Source organism: Syngnathus leptorhynchus, chromosome 11 (assembly GCF_054491065.1).
Source record: "Syngnathus leptorhynchus isolate UIUO chromosome 11, UIUO_Slep, whole genome shotgun sequence".
Lineage (NCBI taxonomy): Eukaryota > Metazoa > Chordata > Actinopteri > Syngnathiformes > Syngnathidae > Syngnathus > Syngnathus leptorhynchus.
The window spans coordinates 8086173-8103719 of record NC_141205.1 but is presented as its reverse complement, the minus strand read 5'-3'; the positions used below and the strand labels follow the sequence as shown (position 1 = coordinate 8103719).

Genomic DNA, 17547 nt, shown 5'->3' with positions numbered 1-17547 from the left:
TTTATTATCTTTTAATCATGATTTTTTTTTTTCAAAGCAGCAGTATAGCGCTTTGGGAGAAGTTTTCTCAAAGCATTTTGTTGCACGCTTGCTGCTCAAAAAGCTGAGGTCATCTTCTTGGCTGATGTCAGTGACTGCTTTGAGTGAATGAAGTACAGTATAAGAAAACAACTTTGAAAGCAAGCGATTAATACGGTCGGTACAGTATGCCAAAAAAAAAAAAAAAGAGATTTCCGCAGCTAGTCGTATCTCTAATACAGCACCAGTGTGATGAGTTTATAGCACCAGTGATTTGTACAATCATCAAACATTCTTTGGAGTATACTGATCCAATACAAACAGTTGTACATGTGAGGGGGGGGCGGGGCAAAAGGTGGTGCGTGAAAAATGGTACGAGAAGAAATATTTGATCAATCCCAAAAATATGACTGACTTAGTAGAAATTTGTTGATCTATTATACCAGCGACCCTATCATGACAGCCAAACAAAATTTATGAGCAGGTCATCATTTTTCAGTGAGCCACGTTCTATTCGCTAATATGTGCCTTGGGTTAAGAAAGGTTGGGCAACACTGCTTAAGGTAAGGAAGGAGAAAAGTGGATTGAGTGTCTTCAAGGGGGGTCTCCATCAGCAACCACCACCACAGCTCTTCCCACAGCTCGCCCCCACGGACCCGCAGTGGCCGCTCACCGCCGCCACACCGCAGCGCGAAAACTGATCCCGGCATAGATCCGCTACACGCAGGCGAGTTAATTCCCGGTCAGAACACAAGATTCAAAATACAAATGTAACGAACTGACCTCTGAGCAGCTCTTCATGCGCACACACGGTCCTCACACACACCTCCCTGTTGATGACGTACACACGCCTCAGACTGCAAAAACAACAAAAGAGATCCAAAATCCGGATGAAATTTTGTTGATGAAAAAGGATTGTGTCATTTTGAAAGTTGATTAAATCAAGAAGTGGTCTTAAGGATTTGTGGATGGAAGGTTTTGAACTAAATTGGTCTGTGTGGCGTTTGCATCTGTGACTATTTAATTTCTATCCAAACTGAAAATCCTTGAGGCCGTGTTGGCTGACTGAGTTCAGATGGACTTTCTGGCTAATAAATCGAAAATAAATAATGACATGGTTTGGGGATGCTCGGCTGAATAGCTCATTGTCGTTAAGCGTTTCCACGTGCGACCTACCTGTAAAAGCAGAGACTGTTCAGGCACTGCTTGCAAGGTTTGTGCACGGAATAAAGTCGGGTGCAGGGATACTGCTCCTCTCTGCAATCTGGAAGTCCCACATACACAACGTTTACGAAAACAAATTCCTCCACCAACTTTCATTTTTTTTCTCTTTTTTTTACCAAGAGGTCCGGGCTCTGTGGGCTCCGTCTCCAAATCATTGCCTGATATCCATATGAAAAGAAAAGAAATGTCAGAGTCATTTTTCCAGATGGAAATTTAAAGCTTTAGCAGACATAGTACCTGGTTTTTCTGGACGGATCACGGGATCCACTCGAACCTGCTGCTGGAAATTTCCGGCAGCAGAATCGTGATTCTCAGAATATGAATTCTCTGAACAGAAGGAAACACATTCTTTTTTTTCTGTACCTGCACAATTTTAATGACAATTTGAAACTCGGACATAATATTGTTGGTGAAAATACAGCATCAAAAGTGAAATATCATCACATCATGATTATATTGATTCAAAATATGCTTTACCTGGGAAATAATCAGGACCGTAGTCCTCTAGAAAAGAAAAGAACACATAGATCAATACTTTTGAAAGCATTTGTGGAATCAATTTTGATGACTGTATTTTGCGAACTCACCAAAAAAAGGAATTGGTTCCTGGTACTGAACTTGGGCAAGCAGCACAACTGTTGATGATTCGCAGACAGGAGTGATCAACAATATTTTATGATTATTTCAATTTGAATCTCATTTCATTTTGCAAGTGTACCAAGTGTCTTTTTGGCCCTTCCTGTCACTTTATTAGGGACAAGGTGTCGTTACCTGGCATGCAGAACAAGAGGAGGGCTCTCATGGTCGCTTTTTGGGAGGAAATCAGACTCTCACTGTGGAGAAAATCCAAATGGATAAACGTGAGCAGCAGCAGTTTTGATTTTTGTCTGCGTGTCCTTTGTGACCCCCCCTAACTACAACACAGCCCCCTTCACCCCCCTCTACTGGCCCCAGCTAAAAAAAAATGTCGAAAGTCTCTCCTTGCTAAGAACAATCGCTCTGTTTTCCCACTTTCCCCCCCCCTCTCTCTGCAGCAGACAGTCTGGGGCTGCATTCCAGGAAAAGAAACAGCGGACCCCGTCACCCACTCTCTCATCACCCCCTCCCTCCCTCCTTCTTGCCGTCTGCGTCCACATCCCTCATTTCCCTTTTGTCCCCCCCCCCTCATTTTCTTCATGCAACCAAATGGTCTCCTGTTTGAATAGAGAACCTAAAAACAGCAAAAGGCACGAACCTACGTGAATGACATCATTGAACTCAATCTAAGGCTGTCTCCTCCTTCTAACACTAATGATGTTGTTTTTCTACAATGTGGAAAAATCTTAACGCTCCTCCTACAGTTTCTCCACTATACTGTACGTCATCTACGCTACATTAAGTATCTGGGATTTTTTTTTTTTCCCCCTCCTCATTGGATGCTTGTTGCAAGTTTAGGAACGTTTTTTTTTTGGACTCTATTATAATTGTGCGATGCACAGGTTAAGTAAAATCGAATGTTTTGGACACACTAGCATAGGTTCCAATTTTAGGAGATGCGAAGGTAAACAGACGGGGAAATTCCAATGGTGCATCACAGTGGCATCAAAGGCCATATGCTTTTACAGCACACATCTGGGAGCTATTAACCCCCCCCCCCCCCTTCTCCATCCTCACCATAGACCTCCACAATACACCCCCCCCACATACACTTATGAACTAAATTCTCAGGACAGAAACCGAACCCCTGAATACTCTGAAATTGAAGCTTTTTCTTTGTAATTTCTAACTAAATGAATTAAAACCTGACTAAAAATCTCTTTCCCTCCCATCCCATCTATTTGCCCTCACTGACCCCTTGTCTGGTAGTTTTCCCCCCTTGGCAAACTAGTAGGGGCTTAACTGTAGCCCCTCCTCTCAGCACCCCCCCCCCCCCTCCCCAATGAAAACACACGGCCACATGACCCCAGCACCTCCATGCAAAGCAGTGTGAAGAAGCTAAATCTATTTAAAAAAACACACACAATCAATTGATTTGGTTTTCCAGCCGCAATTTAGTCAAGCACGTGACAAACTACAAATGCATGCAGATGAGATTAAAGAGAGGAAGCAAAAACAATAAATAAAAAGTGCCCACTTACCAAAACTGGATCAATGTGCTGCGACTGTCCTCCACCTTTATGCGCCCCGTGAGTGCTGGAGGACTTTGCAGCGCCACATTGCACCACCCCGCATGTGGAGTCTCCTCCCCGTCCAGCCTCCCGTGAGCAGGCCCCGCATCTGGATGCACCAAAAAGCTGCACCTAAGCAGCTCATTGACAAGACCATAATCAGTCAATTTGGAAACAAATATAAATTGGGGTAAATTAACTAAAAATAAAAAAAATATTTATAGTCATTAGGTCCATACCTCATCCCAATTGAATCCTCTGTTCGATTTGCATATTCAGAATCACTGTTTGGAAACTTTCATTTTAGTTAAAAACGCTGATTATCTGAACTCACTCCGAACAATGTTGTCTTTTCTCATGACAGTTATGTGCCGCAGCAAAATAGTTTCGAATGAACGTGTTTACTGTTGTTCTACATAAATGGGACTGACAATTACGTGTCAATTTTCCCTCTTTCGAAACCCACTTCCACTCGGCCCCCGGCCGAACAAAAGACAACAACAAAACAGCAGCTGCATGCCATTTTCATAAGATTTATTTTCAGGAAAAGGGCGTGTTGTACGATCTGAAAAAAAAACAACATTCACACTCTTTGTCCCAAGCAGCTGCAAAGTCAAAAAACAAAAGCAGTTATGTCCGACAGACACCCTCAAGACAAATGTCAAAAACAGCTGCTATGGTACAACCAAAGACAAGCCTCTCATTTGATACATGTGCAATTCAGATGAGCGTACAAAGTCAACAGACATCAAGAAGCACGTTTTGGAATCAATGACATAATTTAATGATATATGGTACACAGGACACCTGAGTGTTCAAACAGCAGCTGCTTTCTTCTCTTTATAGGTGGCCATCATCTTCTTGATCTCCGCTATGGCTTTCCCGGGGTTTAGACCCTGTGAGGACAACAGGGGGAGTGTCAGTTAAGTGTCACGTTGTCTTTAGTCCAAAGGTTAGCCGTGTTACCTTGGGGCACGTCTTGGTGCAGTTCATGATGGTGTGGCAGCGGTACAGAGAGAAGGGATCCTGGAGTTTGGAGAGACGCTCCTCCGTGAAGTCGTCCCGCGAGTCGATCATCCAACGATATGCCTGGAAAAAAACGACAGACAGTGAACACCACGTTCAGATGCACGAGACGAAATGTTCTTCCGTAGGACATACCTGCATGAGCACTGCAGGTCCGAGGTATTTGTCCCCGTTCCACCAGTAGCTGGGGCAACTGGTGCTGCAGCAGGCGCAAAGGATGCACTCGTACAGTCCGTCCTGATGGAGACAAAAAAAAGACGTGAGATCCAGCGTCACTAGACTTGTGCTGTGAAAGCAGAAATGAGGAAGGACTTGCCAGTTTCTGTCTGTCCTCCACAGACTGCGTGTACTGCTGCTTCCCTTCCTGAGAATCGTCCTTCTTCTTCAGGTAGGGCTCAATTGACTTGTATTGAGCGTAGAAGTTGCTCATGTCCTGTGGAGCAAAACAGTTACTTGAAATATTGCCTATTTAATATTTGAAATCTATAAATTATGTTCTACTTTATGTGTACCTAAATGTAGTTTTGTTACCAATATAATTGTTTGCATTTTTCCTAACACATCAGGCTTTTGAGATGTAATCATTTTTACCATAATTCAGTGGACATTGCGCTACTGCTTCAAGCATGCACACTTTGGCCACTGGGGGGCGGTATAATAGAGACATGTGTTTCACAACTGACTCCATTATTTGTTTACAAGAGGATTGAGAGTATATACTTTTCAGTATTGCTATAGTTATCAGCCTGCATGCGTCTCTCTACTAAATATTCATTGCTTGAAGGATTTTAACTTACAGGCACCAGATCTTTGACCACATACATATGTGGAAGGGGGTAAATCTTGGTCGGTTTGCTGATGTTACTGTCAATCTTGTTGAGGCAGGCCAGCGTGTTTCCACCATTGATGTTCATTGCACACGAGCCACAGATACCTGCATTGCATTTACAAGGTTTTCTTTATTGTTCTTTCCCCCCCCCAAAAAAACAATCGGGAATAACAGAGACACAATGCTTATGGTGTGATGGCAAACTTGAATCTTCAAAAGACACACCTTCTCTGCAGGAACGACGGAACGTCAACGTAGGGTCCATTTCATTTTTGATCTTGATTAGCGCGTCAAGTACCATTGGGCCACATCTGCAGGAAGGATAAAGAAAGATTTGAAATGTCAAAGGTCATGCACGTTCGAAGCAACCTGTTCATCAGGGTGATTTCTAGGTGAGACCAAATTTAGATGTTCTAATGTATTTAGGACAATACTTAATGCTCTGCAGCTGTCGCAGACTGGGATCTGGGTCACCTACGTACGTGTTTAAGTCGATGTCGAAGGTCTGCATGCGAGGTTTGTCTCCTGGAGTGTCTGGGTCCCATCTGTACACCTGGAACTTCTTAACCCGTGGCTGTGCTGCTGGAGCAGCAGCTGTCTGTGCGTAACGCACCGCCTGTCATGACATTGCGCAATACTTAATACAAATGAGCAACTATAAAAAGTAAACGGTGGGATACACTAAAGACCAACTCTGAATGAATCAAGACTAATACTTTACATTCAAACAATATCCCTCCACACGCCATTAAAAAACATTATCTGTTAAAACTAGGGTTTAGAAATAACACAAATAATGTGCTAATTTGGTGTCTAGACAGCACATAGGCTAAGAAAACAATAAATTATATTCATATTTAATATTCCCTCATTGTCAAATTATTTGGAGATCAAAAAATTATTATGAATTTCAAATTCTGTCTTCCCCCTACTGTTTCTTCTATAAATATTGAGAATGATGTCAAGCTAAAAAGAAGTTTAGGGTAGTTAGCTAATGGCTAGTAGCAGGCAGCCTAATCAGTATTCCACGGTTGATCCGAGTTACACAAATTCAACGCCATAGTCTCTAACTTGGAGGGATGGAAAATAAGACATTTGTTGACAATTATGAACATACCACTGAACCGGCTGAGGAGCGGAACGTCAGCACACCACAGCGGCTCAAGGACGTGAGACTACCTACGGACATTTTGGAGTTTCTATTTTGACCTTAACTTCCTCGATGTCCCACATTGCACCGCGGCAATGTCACGTGGAAGATGAGAGCGCTTGCGTTGTTTGACGGCATCGCCCAGATTGCACAAATAAACATCGAATGCAAAAAAATAAAATACATAAACTCAATATATTGCGGGAGAACAAGAGCAATGGATAGCAAAAGTATTTTGCAATCAATATAAAGAATAAAAACATGAAAACATAATGGGACTCTAAAAGGTATCTGCAATATAGCGGGGGTTTACTGAACATTCTTTCATCCATTCCACGGGGTATTTGCACTTTCGGCAATCTGTTGCATTGAATAATAATGAATGCAATGAATTTACCATGCACAAAACTGATTTCCCAATCCGAATGTATTTATACATCTAATTTAAAAAACAGTTAGCACCTGACTTGTTTTACGGGATTTCATGGTATAAAACAAGCGCGCCTCGTCGTGCAATTTGCGTGCAGCTTGTCTCTGTAACGCACAGTGTAGCGCGTGGTTTTAGTGTAAGGTCATTTCAACACCGTGGCCTCGTTTTGTGTAAGACTTCTCTGACGATCCAAAAATGGTATTCCTGACATTGTCTAGATGGATTAGAAGCCGTGGGCCCGATAGATATTGGAAAGTTCAAGAACTTCTAAAGCATGCACGGGTAAGACAGCAACGTGTTCAAGTTACTGTTTCACGTTTGTTACACGTTACTATGATCGTCCTCTTGTTAGTAGTCCCCAGGAATGACGCGCCGAGACTCAAAGATGTCTCTAAAATGGGCGAAATCATCATATATTCTTGACGTTTTTTTGTTTATTTTTTTTGTAGCATTTCAGAGGAAGAAAGAACCGTTGTTACAGTTTGGCTGTACGAGCTGTCACGAGGGCGTTTGTTTACGCTACTAAAGGACGCAAGCTGAAAAAACGCAACATTAGAAAGGTGAGATCTTCATATTTCGTTATTGAACTCCGCTTTGGGAACAGCCCACTGGAATGTGTGACAAGATTTCTATCAACAAATTATGCTTATCCATGCATCTAAATGAAGACTTTTTGGGATTCTGTATGTATCTCGTGAGTGAATGTGGGAATGTGTGTGATAGTGCATATTGCAGGCAGCTAGATTACTTGATGTGGGTTTGGATCAAACAATCATCCCTCATTTTGTTTTTCCTACTTCAGCTTTGGATCACCCGCATTGCTGCAGCTTCCCGGGAGCACGGATTGAAGTATCCTGTGCTCATGTGCAACCTGACTAAGGTTTATCTTAGTTTTCAAGTTTTTTTTTCACTCCATGAAGTAGCACTCACAACTGTTCCATTTTTTTCCCAAATACAACTTAAAACCATAAACATACAAAATGTAGGACTCTTGTCAATGAAAACTGACCACCGTTATCTTTTTAAAGTCATAAAGTATGATACAGCTTTTTTTCTTGGCTCTCATTAGATCGTGCAATACTAATGTTATGTCTGATCTTATATCTACAGAGCAGCGTTCAACTCAACCGACGTGTTATCAGCGACCTGGCCATCACAGAACCTCGGTCGTTCCTGGCCTTAGCCAAGCTTGCCAGGACCCGGCAGCAAGAAGGCTTCTTTGTAGCGCTGGGTGACGGCAAGGAACCTCCCGGTGTCTTCTCCCGCGTTGTTGTGCAACAGTAATGGATGCACTACTGGCCCCAGTTCTGTGGAAATGTTAAATGGATACATAATGTATTTAATTTAGTTTTTTTTACGTTGTCATTTGCAGCATAAGGGATTTAAAAAGTTTTGTTTTGTGAAACTATCAATAATACAAGTGTATTCTTGGTGAATGATGAGATGGTGAAATTTTACAACTCTTATTTAGAAGCCTTCACACTGCAATTGTATTTAGGAACAATTTCATGTCACATCAAATCACGTGTTTACTTCAATTCAACAATTACGACTCTTGATGGTGCAAACCTGAAATGTCTAGTCATCATTTTTCTCCTTGTGTAAATATTTATTTCTTATGATTGTCCTTTGAATGTTCAGTTATTAAACATTTTGATAAACATTTGAAAATTGTGCATTTTAAAGGGCAGTTTGTATTAGACAGCTTAACACTAGTATACTATTGTGAAATTGCTTCACACTCCGTGTCGAAAACAGAGTGACATATTAATTAAATGGATGTGCAAACAAAGCAGCTACCGAGCACAACACGACCAAGGGCATCCACAAAGTCGAATGTTTGACTTTCAGTCAATCAGCCTGATGTTCAGTTATATACTAACGTAACGGTAGTATTACGTTTGTCCCACTACGCTTGCCGTACTCTGTCTGGGTGGGGTCCGCTGTATGACCTCTACACACGCAATAACCACTGAACAGAAAGAATACTGAATCCTAGCCAATCCTTGTCGTTGTTAGTTCATGACACCGGCCAACTTTACTGCGCATGCGCAGAACTCCACCGTAGCATGCGCGTGGAAGCACTGTGACAGATCTTTTGCAGCCTCCTCCCGTCTCTCAGCTCAGAACTGGCCGGTTTTTACCATATTCATCCCCGAAAATGTCGTGGCTATTCGGCCTGAACAAGGGGCAACCGGAGCCTCCTCCCGGTCTGCCGGTTCCACCGCCCCCGCCGCCTGCCGGTGGCTCCAGTGGCGGCGGAGATAAACCCAAGGACAAATGGAGTAACTTCGATCCCACCGGTCTGGAGCGTGCTGCACAGGCGGCCAAGGACCTCGACAAGTCCAGTAAGTCCTCAGAAAGGAAGGCCTTCTCACTAAACGCCATTATGATAACTTCCAGGTTTAGTACAGTGGACTCTTTGATATCGAGGCCCAGAACTCCAGACGACAAATGACATCTTGTGCATTGTGTGTCAATTCAATTCAATGCCTTTTCCACCTTGTACTCTCCCATTGACATTCAAACTCACAGGCATGAGTTTAAAGGTTGCCATCACACTCCCAATTTATGTGCCTTCAAAAAAAAAAAGGCAACATTTGCTTCTGGTTAAACATTCATTTGTCTCTTGCTTGTATGATGTCTCGAAGGGGTTCACATGCTAGACTGAAGCCATCTAGGCGAGGAAAAATACATTCAGAAGAAAAAGATTGGCATTCTGATGTCCTCTCCTATGCCTTCCCGTATTGTCACATGTAGGACATGCCAAAGAAGCTCTGGAATTGTCTCGCATGCAAGAGCAGAGCACTCAGATGGAACACCAGAGCAAAATTAAGGTACAGCCTAAAAATAAATAAATAAATAAACTCCCTCTTGGTCCACTTCCAACATCATTCATTGTATTCTCTATTCCACGGCGACAGGAGTATGAAGCAGCTGTGGAGCAGCTAAAAGGCGACCAGATCAAAATCCAGGGTGAGGAGAGGAGGAAAACTCTAAATGAGGAGACCAAGCAGCATCAAGCGGTGAGTTTTGTGCCACGTTTGTCCCCCTCTATGGAAAGTAATTCTTCCCGTCTTAATCAGAGGGCCCAGTACCAGGACAAGCTGGCCAGGCAGCGCTATGAGGACCAGCTAAGACAACAGGTGAGCTGTCCGGATTTACCTTAACATTCCTGCGACGTAAAGAGTTTGGCTATCAGTTTGTGTGTTTTTTTTTTCCCCCAACTCAGCAAATGTTGAATGAGGACAACCTTCGCAAGCAGGAAGAGTCAGTTCAGAAACAGGAAGCGATGAGGAAAGGTGCGTGACTTTATCCCCGGGATCCGGCCATTGGAGATTGACGCATTTTGATTTTCTCCTGCAATAGCGACCATCGAGCACGAGATGGAGCTGAGGCACAAGAACGAGATGCTGCGCATCGAGGCCGAGTCCAAAGCGCGCGCTCGTGTGGAGCGAGAGAACGCCGACATTATACGCGAACAAATCCGCCTGAAGGCCGCCGAGCACCGACAGACTGTCCTCGAGTCCATCAAGTAAGATGTGCTAACTTGGGCTACGACATACTGAAGGTGCACCTTCTCAAAAGAGGAAAGTTGAATTTTAATCGTTAAAAATTCGTTTTTAGGACAGCAGGCGCAGTATTTGGAGAAGGATTCCGAGCCTTTGTGTCCGACTGGGATAAAGTCACGGCCACGGTGAGTCATCTAAATCCAAGCCTCAAATGTTCAACGTTGGACAATTTGATCCAAATGATTAGAAAGTATTCCAAACATTTTCTCCGTGCGGCAACCAGGTGGCCGGACTCACCCTTTTAGCGGTGGGCGTGTATTCCGCCCGCAACGCCACCGGAGTGGCGGGTCGTTATATCGAAGCCAGACTGGGGAAGCCGTCTTTGGTACGAGAGACGTCCCGCTTCACCGTGGGGGAAGCCATCAAGCATCCGGTTAAGGTATTTACTTGGCAGATAAATCCGCTCCGTGATTCATCTCGACACCGTTTTTCATCTTTGTCAATCTTAGACGGTCAAAAGGCTGAAGAGCAAACCTCAAGATGCCTTGGAAGGAGTCGTGCTCAATGTAAGAACGCAAGCAGCCGCAACAAACGCTCGTTTTCGTCGTAACTCTTTGTTTGACCTTCAAGCCTACCCTGGAAGAGCGCGTCCGTGATATTGCCATAGCGACGAGAAACACAAGGCAGAACAACGGGCTCTACAGGAACATCCTCATGTACGGACCCCCGGGCACCGGCAAGACGCTCTTTGCTAAGGTACGTGCTGGATGATGACGCCGTTTCTAACCGAGAAGGAGCGTAAAAAGCGTTTGCCTGTTTTGAGCAGAAGCTAGCTGTGCATTCTGGGATGGACTATGCAATCATGACCGGCGGGGATGTGGCACCGATGGGCCGCGATGGCGTGACCGCCATGCATAAAGTCTTTGACTGGGCCAATACAAGCAGACGAGGGTAAGGATGGCTCACACAGGGGAATAAAACGTACAAATGCGTTCGTTTCATTTTATTCTGAGAAGGATTGGAATTTGGTTTGTTCTCTCCCAGTCTGCTGTTGTTTGTCGATGAAGCCGACGCATTCCTTCGCAAGAGGTCTACTGTGAGTTTTGAGTTGTTTGCAATCTAAGAGCTTTTTGTGACTTCATGTGTTTTAAAACAGTCAAATCTTCCTGACGTTTGCAGGAGAAGATCAGTGAAGATCTGCGAGCCACTTTGAACGCGTTCTTGTATCGCACTGGAGAGCAGAGCAACAGGTTCAATCCGTTTGGTATTTGAAAAGGATCACTCGTCACCTTTTTTTTAAATTATGCTCTTTTGATGTTTTGTTTCCCCATCCAGATTCATGTTGGTGTTGGCCAGTAACCAACCCGAGCAGTTTGACTGGGCCATCAACGACCGAATAGACGAAATAGTCAATTTTGCTCTTCCGGGGCTTGAGGAGAGAGAGAGGCTGGTTCGCTTGTACTTTGACAGATATGTGCTGGAACCCGCCACCGGAGGGAGGCAGTGAGTACAGAATATTTTCTTGGACAACAGATAGTGCCTGAGGAAATCATTCACGTGGACAGATCAGCCGTTTGCGAACAAAACACTCCATTTTGATTCATATTGAACCAACCCCAAGAATCCACAAACATCAAATATCCAGGAAAGGCTTCATTTGCCTTCAAAACTCACCTGCTTGTCTTCCTGCAGGAGGATGAAGCTGGCGCAGTTTGACTATGGTAAAAAATGCTCCGAGATAGCTAAGCGGGCAGAGGGCATGTCCGGTAGAGAGATTTCCAAGTTGGGAGTGGCCTGGCAGGTGTGTCCTTTAAAGTTCTAGAACGATCCCGTTATTGGTGTTTCCAGTTGTAACGCAAACAACCTGTCCTCACAGGCAGCGGCATATTCCTCTGAGGACGGCGTACTGACGGAGGCCATGATCGACGCCCGCGTGGACGACGCCGTCAAGCAGCACAAGCAGAAGATGGACTGGCTGCGTGCGGAACAAGAGGCTCAGCCAAAGACCCTCACGACTCCGCCAGCAGGGGGCGCCGCTAGTAGCTCCGTAGGTAAAATGGGCTTCAATCTGCCGCCTGGCGAGACACCTCGGGCTCAGGAGGTAATCGCCCCACTCCTAGTCCATGAGATGAAGCAACAAGAGGACAGTCTACCTCAAGAGAGGACAGCAGAGTCTCAAAGTTCTCCTTCAGCCAGTCTAGACTGTGAAGAAGCCAGCAAAGCAAGTTTAGAGCAGAATGCTGAAAACAAAGTGGACAAGGCTGACTCTCCTCCAAAAGATGGAACTCCAGTTTGAGTCAGATTGTTTCCATGAATTAAAAAAAAAAAAGCAGAATCATGTCCCGCAAATGCAAATGTCTACACACTTGTTGGACCTCACTGTCTAACCTGTGTAGGAGTACTTGTCTGTAACAACATAATGGAGTAAAGTCTGATTAAAGTATGTTTTTAACATCACTAACCAATCCATCTGCTTTGCGTGTACATTGTCATTGCTAGAATAATAAAGATACTTATTTGCCCTTCATGAATGTTGACATGTGCTCATCAGCGATTCCAACAATGCTGTGCTCCATGTAAAGTAAAAGTGTTTGCAAGTCCTAAAAAAAAAAAAGCCACAAATGGTTCTTAGATTCATTTAGTATATTTCTATGTACAAATCAGGCACTCTGAGCTGACAATGCATCATTTTTACACATGAAAAAAAAAAAGAAAATGCCCTGAAGGACATCCACATTTGAGTATCAAGTCAACAGCATACATTGTCACAGAGAGGTCGAGCTTAACTTATTCAACAAGCTCAACCTATAAACTTAACTCACCTAAAACAAAACAAAGCATTCTCTTCGGTTCATTCTTCCGCCTGGTTCAATAAAACACATCTAGAGTTCCAGGTGTCAAATAATATTAAAATTGAACAAATTACTCAACAATAGCTCACATGGTGGGGAGAAAACAAAAATGATGTTTCTGCAAGGGGAACTCAGTAAAACGATGGGAGCGGGGTGTCATGAGGAGGCGTGGCTGCCCTCGATCAGGAGGAATAAAAAGGCAAAAGGAGCAGCTCTTCGTGGAAGCCGACCACGTGCGGATTTTTCGTTGGGGTTCTGCACGTGTGTGTGTGTGTGTGTGCGTTTCTACGAGCCTGTCATGTAACTGTCACGTTATTTGCTGTTGTTTTGCGGGGTCCCGCGTGCCATTATTGCGGCCGTCAGTAGAAGCAGACGGTGTGAAGGAAAGCCCTGCTGCTCTTGTCCTCAAACTCTTGCAAGAGTTCGTCAATTTCGTTCTCCATGTCGTCTGTGTGCTGGATCTGTGCGAGAGAAGAAAAACATGGCTTAAAAAAAATAGGGATTGAAATTAAGGAATGACCTATATTCAATTTTGGTGCCATGATTGTGGAAATCTTCTCGAAAGAGCTCCAAAATACGGAATGGAAAACGGAGGTTAAAAATAAGCCAAATAGATGACTTGTTCCGATACCGGCTTCAGCCTTCCTGTGTGGAGCTTGTACGGGTTTCCTTCCACATTGTAAAAAAACATGTACTTGAGGTTCATTGAAGGCTTACATGCATCCCGACGACTAGGATAAGCGCTATAGAAATGTTGAAAAGGGAGAGAGGTCGGGCTTTCTATGGCAGAACCCTTTTTGGGTATAAATATGCATTTAGGAGCCTGAATATGCATTTTGGTATTACAAAACAGCCCTGTGATTTTTTTTCTTTTTCCATGCAAAATAGGTCACCCATTGAGAATCATTGCACTCAGTTCCGAGACCCCCAAGTGGACATTTCACCCCTCATTCATCACCCCTGAAGATGCTTACAAGATGCTTCAGCAACATCCTACAAGGTAGATATTGATTCTAACAAATATAATCTAGCCACACTCGCTGGACTCTTCATTAGATACAATGAGACCCAATACAAGCTGTGTACTAAAAACTCTGCTCAGTTGCACTTGAGATTGACAAAAGGTTTATTACACAACCAGGTTTTTTTTCTCACTCACCTAAAACGGTGCATTTAGATTGTAATGCTCATTTTGTGTTCGTGACAACGCCACATGTAAACAATCTCAACATTAAAACGAGTGACTCTTGTTCTGAACAAAAGTGAGCATTATGAGCTTTTTAAAAATAAAAAATAAATATAGGATTCCTATATTTGATAGGAATGGGCTTCAAGTGTAAAGAGTAGGAAAGTGCTCCAGTGCTGAACTGGTCAGTGCAAGTCATTCCAAACCAAAGTGTTCTTCAGAGTGACGCCTCCGCCTAGCAGACACTCACACATTGACACAGCTCGCAGATGAGGAAGGCGCCCAACGTGGCTTCCTCGTGGTTGTCCTGAATGTCCACATTGATGACGTGCACGGGCTGCATGGTCTCTTGCTCCCGTGAGTTCAGATCTGGCAAATCAACCACTAAATGTGAGTGGGGCACTTAAAAAAAACATGCACACAAAAAAGCCTGGCTCACCCTCCAGCACTTGGTCGTAGACACGCTCCTCGCAGGTGATGACCAAGTCAAACTTCTCCTTGCAGTTCTGGAAACGCTCCGGCTTGGCCTTGATTCTCTTGTTTCGGTCCAGCATGTGGAGGATTCCGTTCTGTGTGTATCTGAGCCAGGGGGTTGGGTCAAGGAACATAGTAAGCCTGAAACGGACACTGCGTATAGCATTCGAAGTCCCGTTAGTTACTGGGTCATGTGTAGTCAGTCATTTTCAAGTGAGCAACAGCACCCTCTAGTGGTAAACACGAGCATACGCAGCCAATGGAGGCAATTGCGTAATCCTCATGAAAGGACAATGTGATGTCAGTGTTTAAGACCAATCAATGACGTCTACTTTTACTATAAGCTATTCTAATTATTGTAAAACTTTGAACTTTTACTACTAGGAGCACCAACAAGCCATCCGACACCTAACCTAACTGACCATACATTAATTACAAAATGTTAGGGATATTCAATTAGGTGAAATTTCAGCATGAACCTCAATTTTGAACACATATGTAAAACGTTGTTCTATAAAGAGCAGCTGAAGAGCAAAAACCGCAAAGGTTTTTAGTCCAGGAATGGGGCAATTCTAATTGCTGCTCATATTTTGCCATCATGAGCCCAAGACAGCTAACAATGGTTAAACGGTACCTCGCCGCTGCGAGACTTGAAGCAGGAAGTGGCCACTGAGTTTAAAGTGTCCTCAGGGGGCTCCAACAGAAATACAGGGAGATTGGAAGAGCCACAGAAAGGCATAGTAGAAGACCTCCTTAGGGGACAAAAAAAAAAAAAAAAAGTGAATTTTGCCATTCAGCTCATTTTTAGCAAGTTAGAAACAGTTGTGAATTCTCAGGTTCTCCTGTAGAGGTGAATGTGCCTCCTGAAATTTCACCTGGACGTCCAATAAAAAATTTGGTGCAGTCTGCACAATAAGCAGACACTTCATTAGGTACGTAGTCTAATGACATCCAGTGACTAGCTGACTAGGCCCCTGAAACTCTGTGCAGCAGAAATCCCTTAAGTTGTGTCCTCTAAGCGTGTAATTAAGCACAAGATCAATAGATTTTTTTATATCTATTTTTTTTTATCTACGGGGGACACCTTGCTATAATGTGGAATCGACTTTTAAAAACTGAATCTAATGCCATCATTCATTCATCTCCACCTATTCTTTTTTTTTTTTTTTAACCAAGCTGCCATTTACTTCAACACAACAAGCAAAGTGCATTGTTACAGATCTAAAAAAAAGATTTTCTTGACATGCCATTTACCCATGGATTCAGTTGCGTCCACCTTCCTGATATCCGTAATGAGTCATATGAAATACTTAGCCCGTGATGTGTTTGATGGTGTGTGCATGTGTAAGACGGGGGATACAGTTCCTTGTCCTTGCGGACCAAGTCGTTGTACATCTGTTCATATGTCGTTTTGAAGTCGTACACATTAGGCTTGTCTGGGGCAGGACCGGGCAGCTTCACGTGAGTACCGGTCCCAAATGAGCGCACTTCAAATCCACGTTTACTGCAGAGAACAGAGATAAGAGAGGGGGGAGGGGAACAAATCAATTAAATGAAAATGCAAAAAACTCACTGAAATTCAATAAGTAAGACAAGCAACCACTGCTAGAGCTACACACCCTTTTTCCAATGAATGCAATATCTCTTTCTAAACGCAATACCTGTTATAATAAACGTTTTGTGAACCTAAATGGACCTGACGCTGAATAACAAATGTTCAAACTGCTTGTCAAATCTGTTTGAGCATTTATTTTGCAGTGCACTAGTAGGCTTGGGGATTGAATTAGGTATTCACGAGCTTACTGGTGCACTGATTTTTTTTTTAACTCGAGAGGAAAAAGATCATATACACATGGACCTTAAAAAAAAAGAGCTATTGAATAAAATGCACAAATGACGTCCCGTAGGTCATCACGTCAATACAATAACGCTCGTGACCAAAGGGGGAAGCACTGAGCAGTTACGTCATCAAATACTGCGCAGCTGCAGTTTCTTTCTTCCGGAATTCTTCCACCTAGAGGGCGCTCTGTGAGTGAGCATGAACGGTTAAAAAGAAAACTCCAACAACGCGTCCGGGTATTTAGAAATCCCGGACTCGGTTGGAATTAAAAGGCTGTGTTCAATTAACAATTAAGCCTGGAAACAAGGTTTAAAAGAAGAGCTCGACATCCGGCGTGACTCTGCACTCTTGAGTCCATTGTTGGGTCTGCAGAGGCCCGGCAAGTCTCGCGTCGTGACAGCTTGACAAACACGACGCGATAAGGCACAATTCGTTCACGTCGTCGTCGCGTCGTTGTCGTCTTCCCCTGGTGGCCAATGTTTACCTGAGGATATTGTGCGCTTCCATACTGCGGTTCTGGTTGCTCGAGCACACAACCGCTACTCTCAGCGGGTGGCTCGGCATCGCGACTCCCCGGTTGAAGCTAACCTACTAAAACGATCGGAAACCGGTTAGTATCGTTTGTTTGCGCCCTTTTTAGAAAGAAAAGCAAAACAACCCCCTTCGAATAACCTAAATCGTAAAGCGCTACGAATACTGTTCGAGGGACTGCTCTCCTGTGAAAGCAGGAAGTTAAAATGGCGGAAACTCTGCGCTCGGAAAATTATTTATCTCCACTGCGTCATCAGAGGGCGTGGCTTCGTTCAAACGTTTTTGTGACGTCAGTGTAAATCTTTGTCTGCTTTGATTTTTGACGTTT

At 43.7% G+C, this 17547-nt stretch overlaps 5 protein-coding genes across 5 annotated transcripts; 2 read left to right on the top strand and 3 right to left on the bottom strand.

The window, feature by feature from the left end:
• Positions 1-10: 10 nt before the first annotated feature.
• On the bottom strand, positions 11-3395 carry mfap2 (microfibril associated protein 2). The gene is made up of 9 exons (XM_085924470.1): positions 3360-3395; positions 2014-2075; positions 1830-1877; positions 1720-1746; positions 1480-1569; positions 1359-1400; positions 1195-1282; positions 802-875; positions 11-735 (listed from the first exon to the last, which is right to left on the bottom strand). Exons 2-9 carry the CDS (start codon positions 2042-2044, stop codon positions 629-631), a joined length of 507 nt encoding a protein of 168 aa, XP_085780596.1. The 5' UTR covers positions 2045-2075; positions 3360-3395; the 3' UTR covers positions 11-628.
• A 507-nt stretch (positions 3396-3902) lies between these two features.
• Positions 3903-6574, bottom strand: sdhb (succinate dehydrogenase complex, subunit B, iron sulfur (Ip)). Its single transcript, XM_085924872.1, has 8 exons — positions 6362-6574; positions 5727-5860; positions 5470-5555; positions 5213-5349; positions 4732-4848; positions 4551-4652; positions 4356-4478; positions 3903-4285 (listed from the first exon to the last, which is right to left on the bottom strand). The coding sequence occupies exons 1-8, from the start codon at positions 6431-6433 to the stop codon at positions 4205-4207; spliced, it is 852 nt and encodes a 283-aa protein (XP_085780998.1). The 5' UTR covers positions 6434-6574; the 3' UTR covers positions 3903-4204.
• A 320-nt stretch (positions 6575-6894) lies between these two features.
• On the top strand, positions 6895-8495 carry mrpl20 (mitochondrial ribosomal protein L20). The gene is made up of 4 exons (XM_085924874.1): positions 6895-7106; positions 7274-7384; positions 7627-7704; positions 7935-8495. The coding sequence occupies exons 1-4, from the start codon at positions 7020-7022 to the stop codon at positions 8106-8108; spliced, it is 450 nt and encodes a 149-aa protein (XP_085781000.1). The 5' UTR covers positions 6895-7019; the 3' UTR covers positions 8109-8495.
• A 327-nt stretch (positions 8496-8822) lies between these two features.
• atad3 (ATPase family AAA domain containing 3) lies at positions 8823-12793 on the top strand. The gene is made up of 16 exons (XM_085924286.1): positions 8823-9172; positions 9585-9661; positions 9749-9850; positions 9911-9970; positions 10057-10126; positions 10194-10359; positions 10452-10521; positions 10620-10775; positions 10846-10902; positions 10967-11092; positions 11163-11287; positions 11381-11432; positions 11516-11586; positions 11672-11839; positions 12029-12137; positions 12213-12793. Exons 1-16 carry the CDS (start codon positions 8986-8988, stop codon positions 12630-12632), a joined length of 2016 nt encoding a protein of 671 aa, XP_085780412.1. The 5' UTR covers positions 8823-8985; the 3' UTR covers positions 12633-12793.
• Positions 12794-12958: 165 nt separating this feature from the next.
• ssu72 (SSU72 homolog, RNA polymerase II CTD phosphatase) lies at positions 12959-17437 on the bottom strand. Its single transcript, XM_085924287.1, has 5 exons — positions 17173-17437; positions 16209-16352; positions 14814-14953; positions 14625-14743; positions 12959-13649 (listed from the first exon to the last, which is right to left on the bottom strand). Exons 1-5 carry the CDS (start codon positions 17250-17252, stop codon positions 13548-13550), a joined length of 585 nt encoding a protein of 194 aa, XP_085780413.1. The 5' UTR covers positions 17253-17437; the 3' UTR covers positions 12959-13547.
• Positions 17438-17547: the final 110 nt, after the last annotated feature.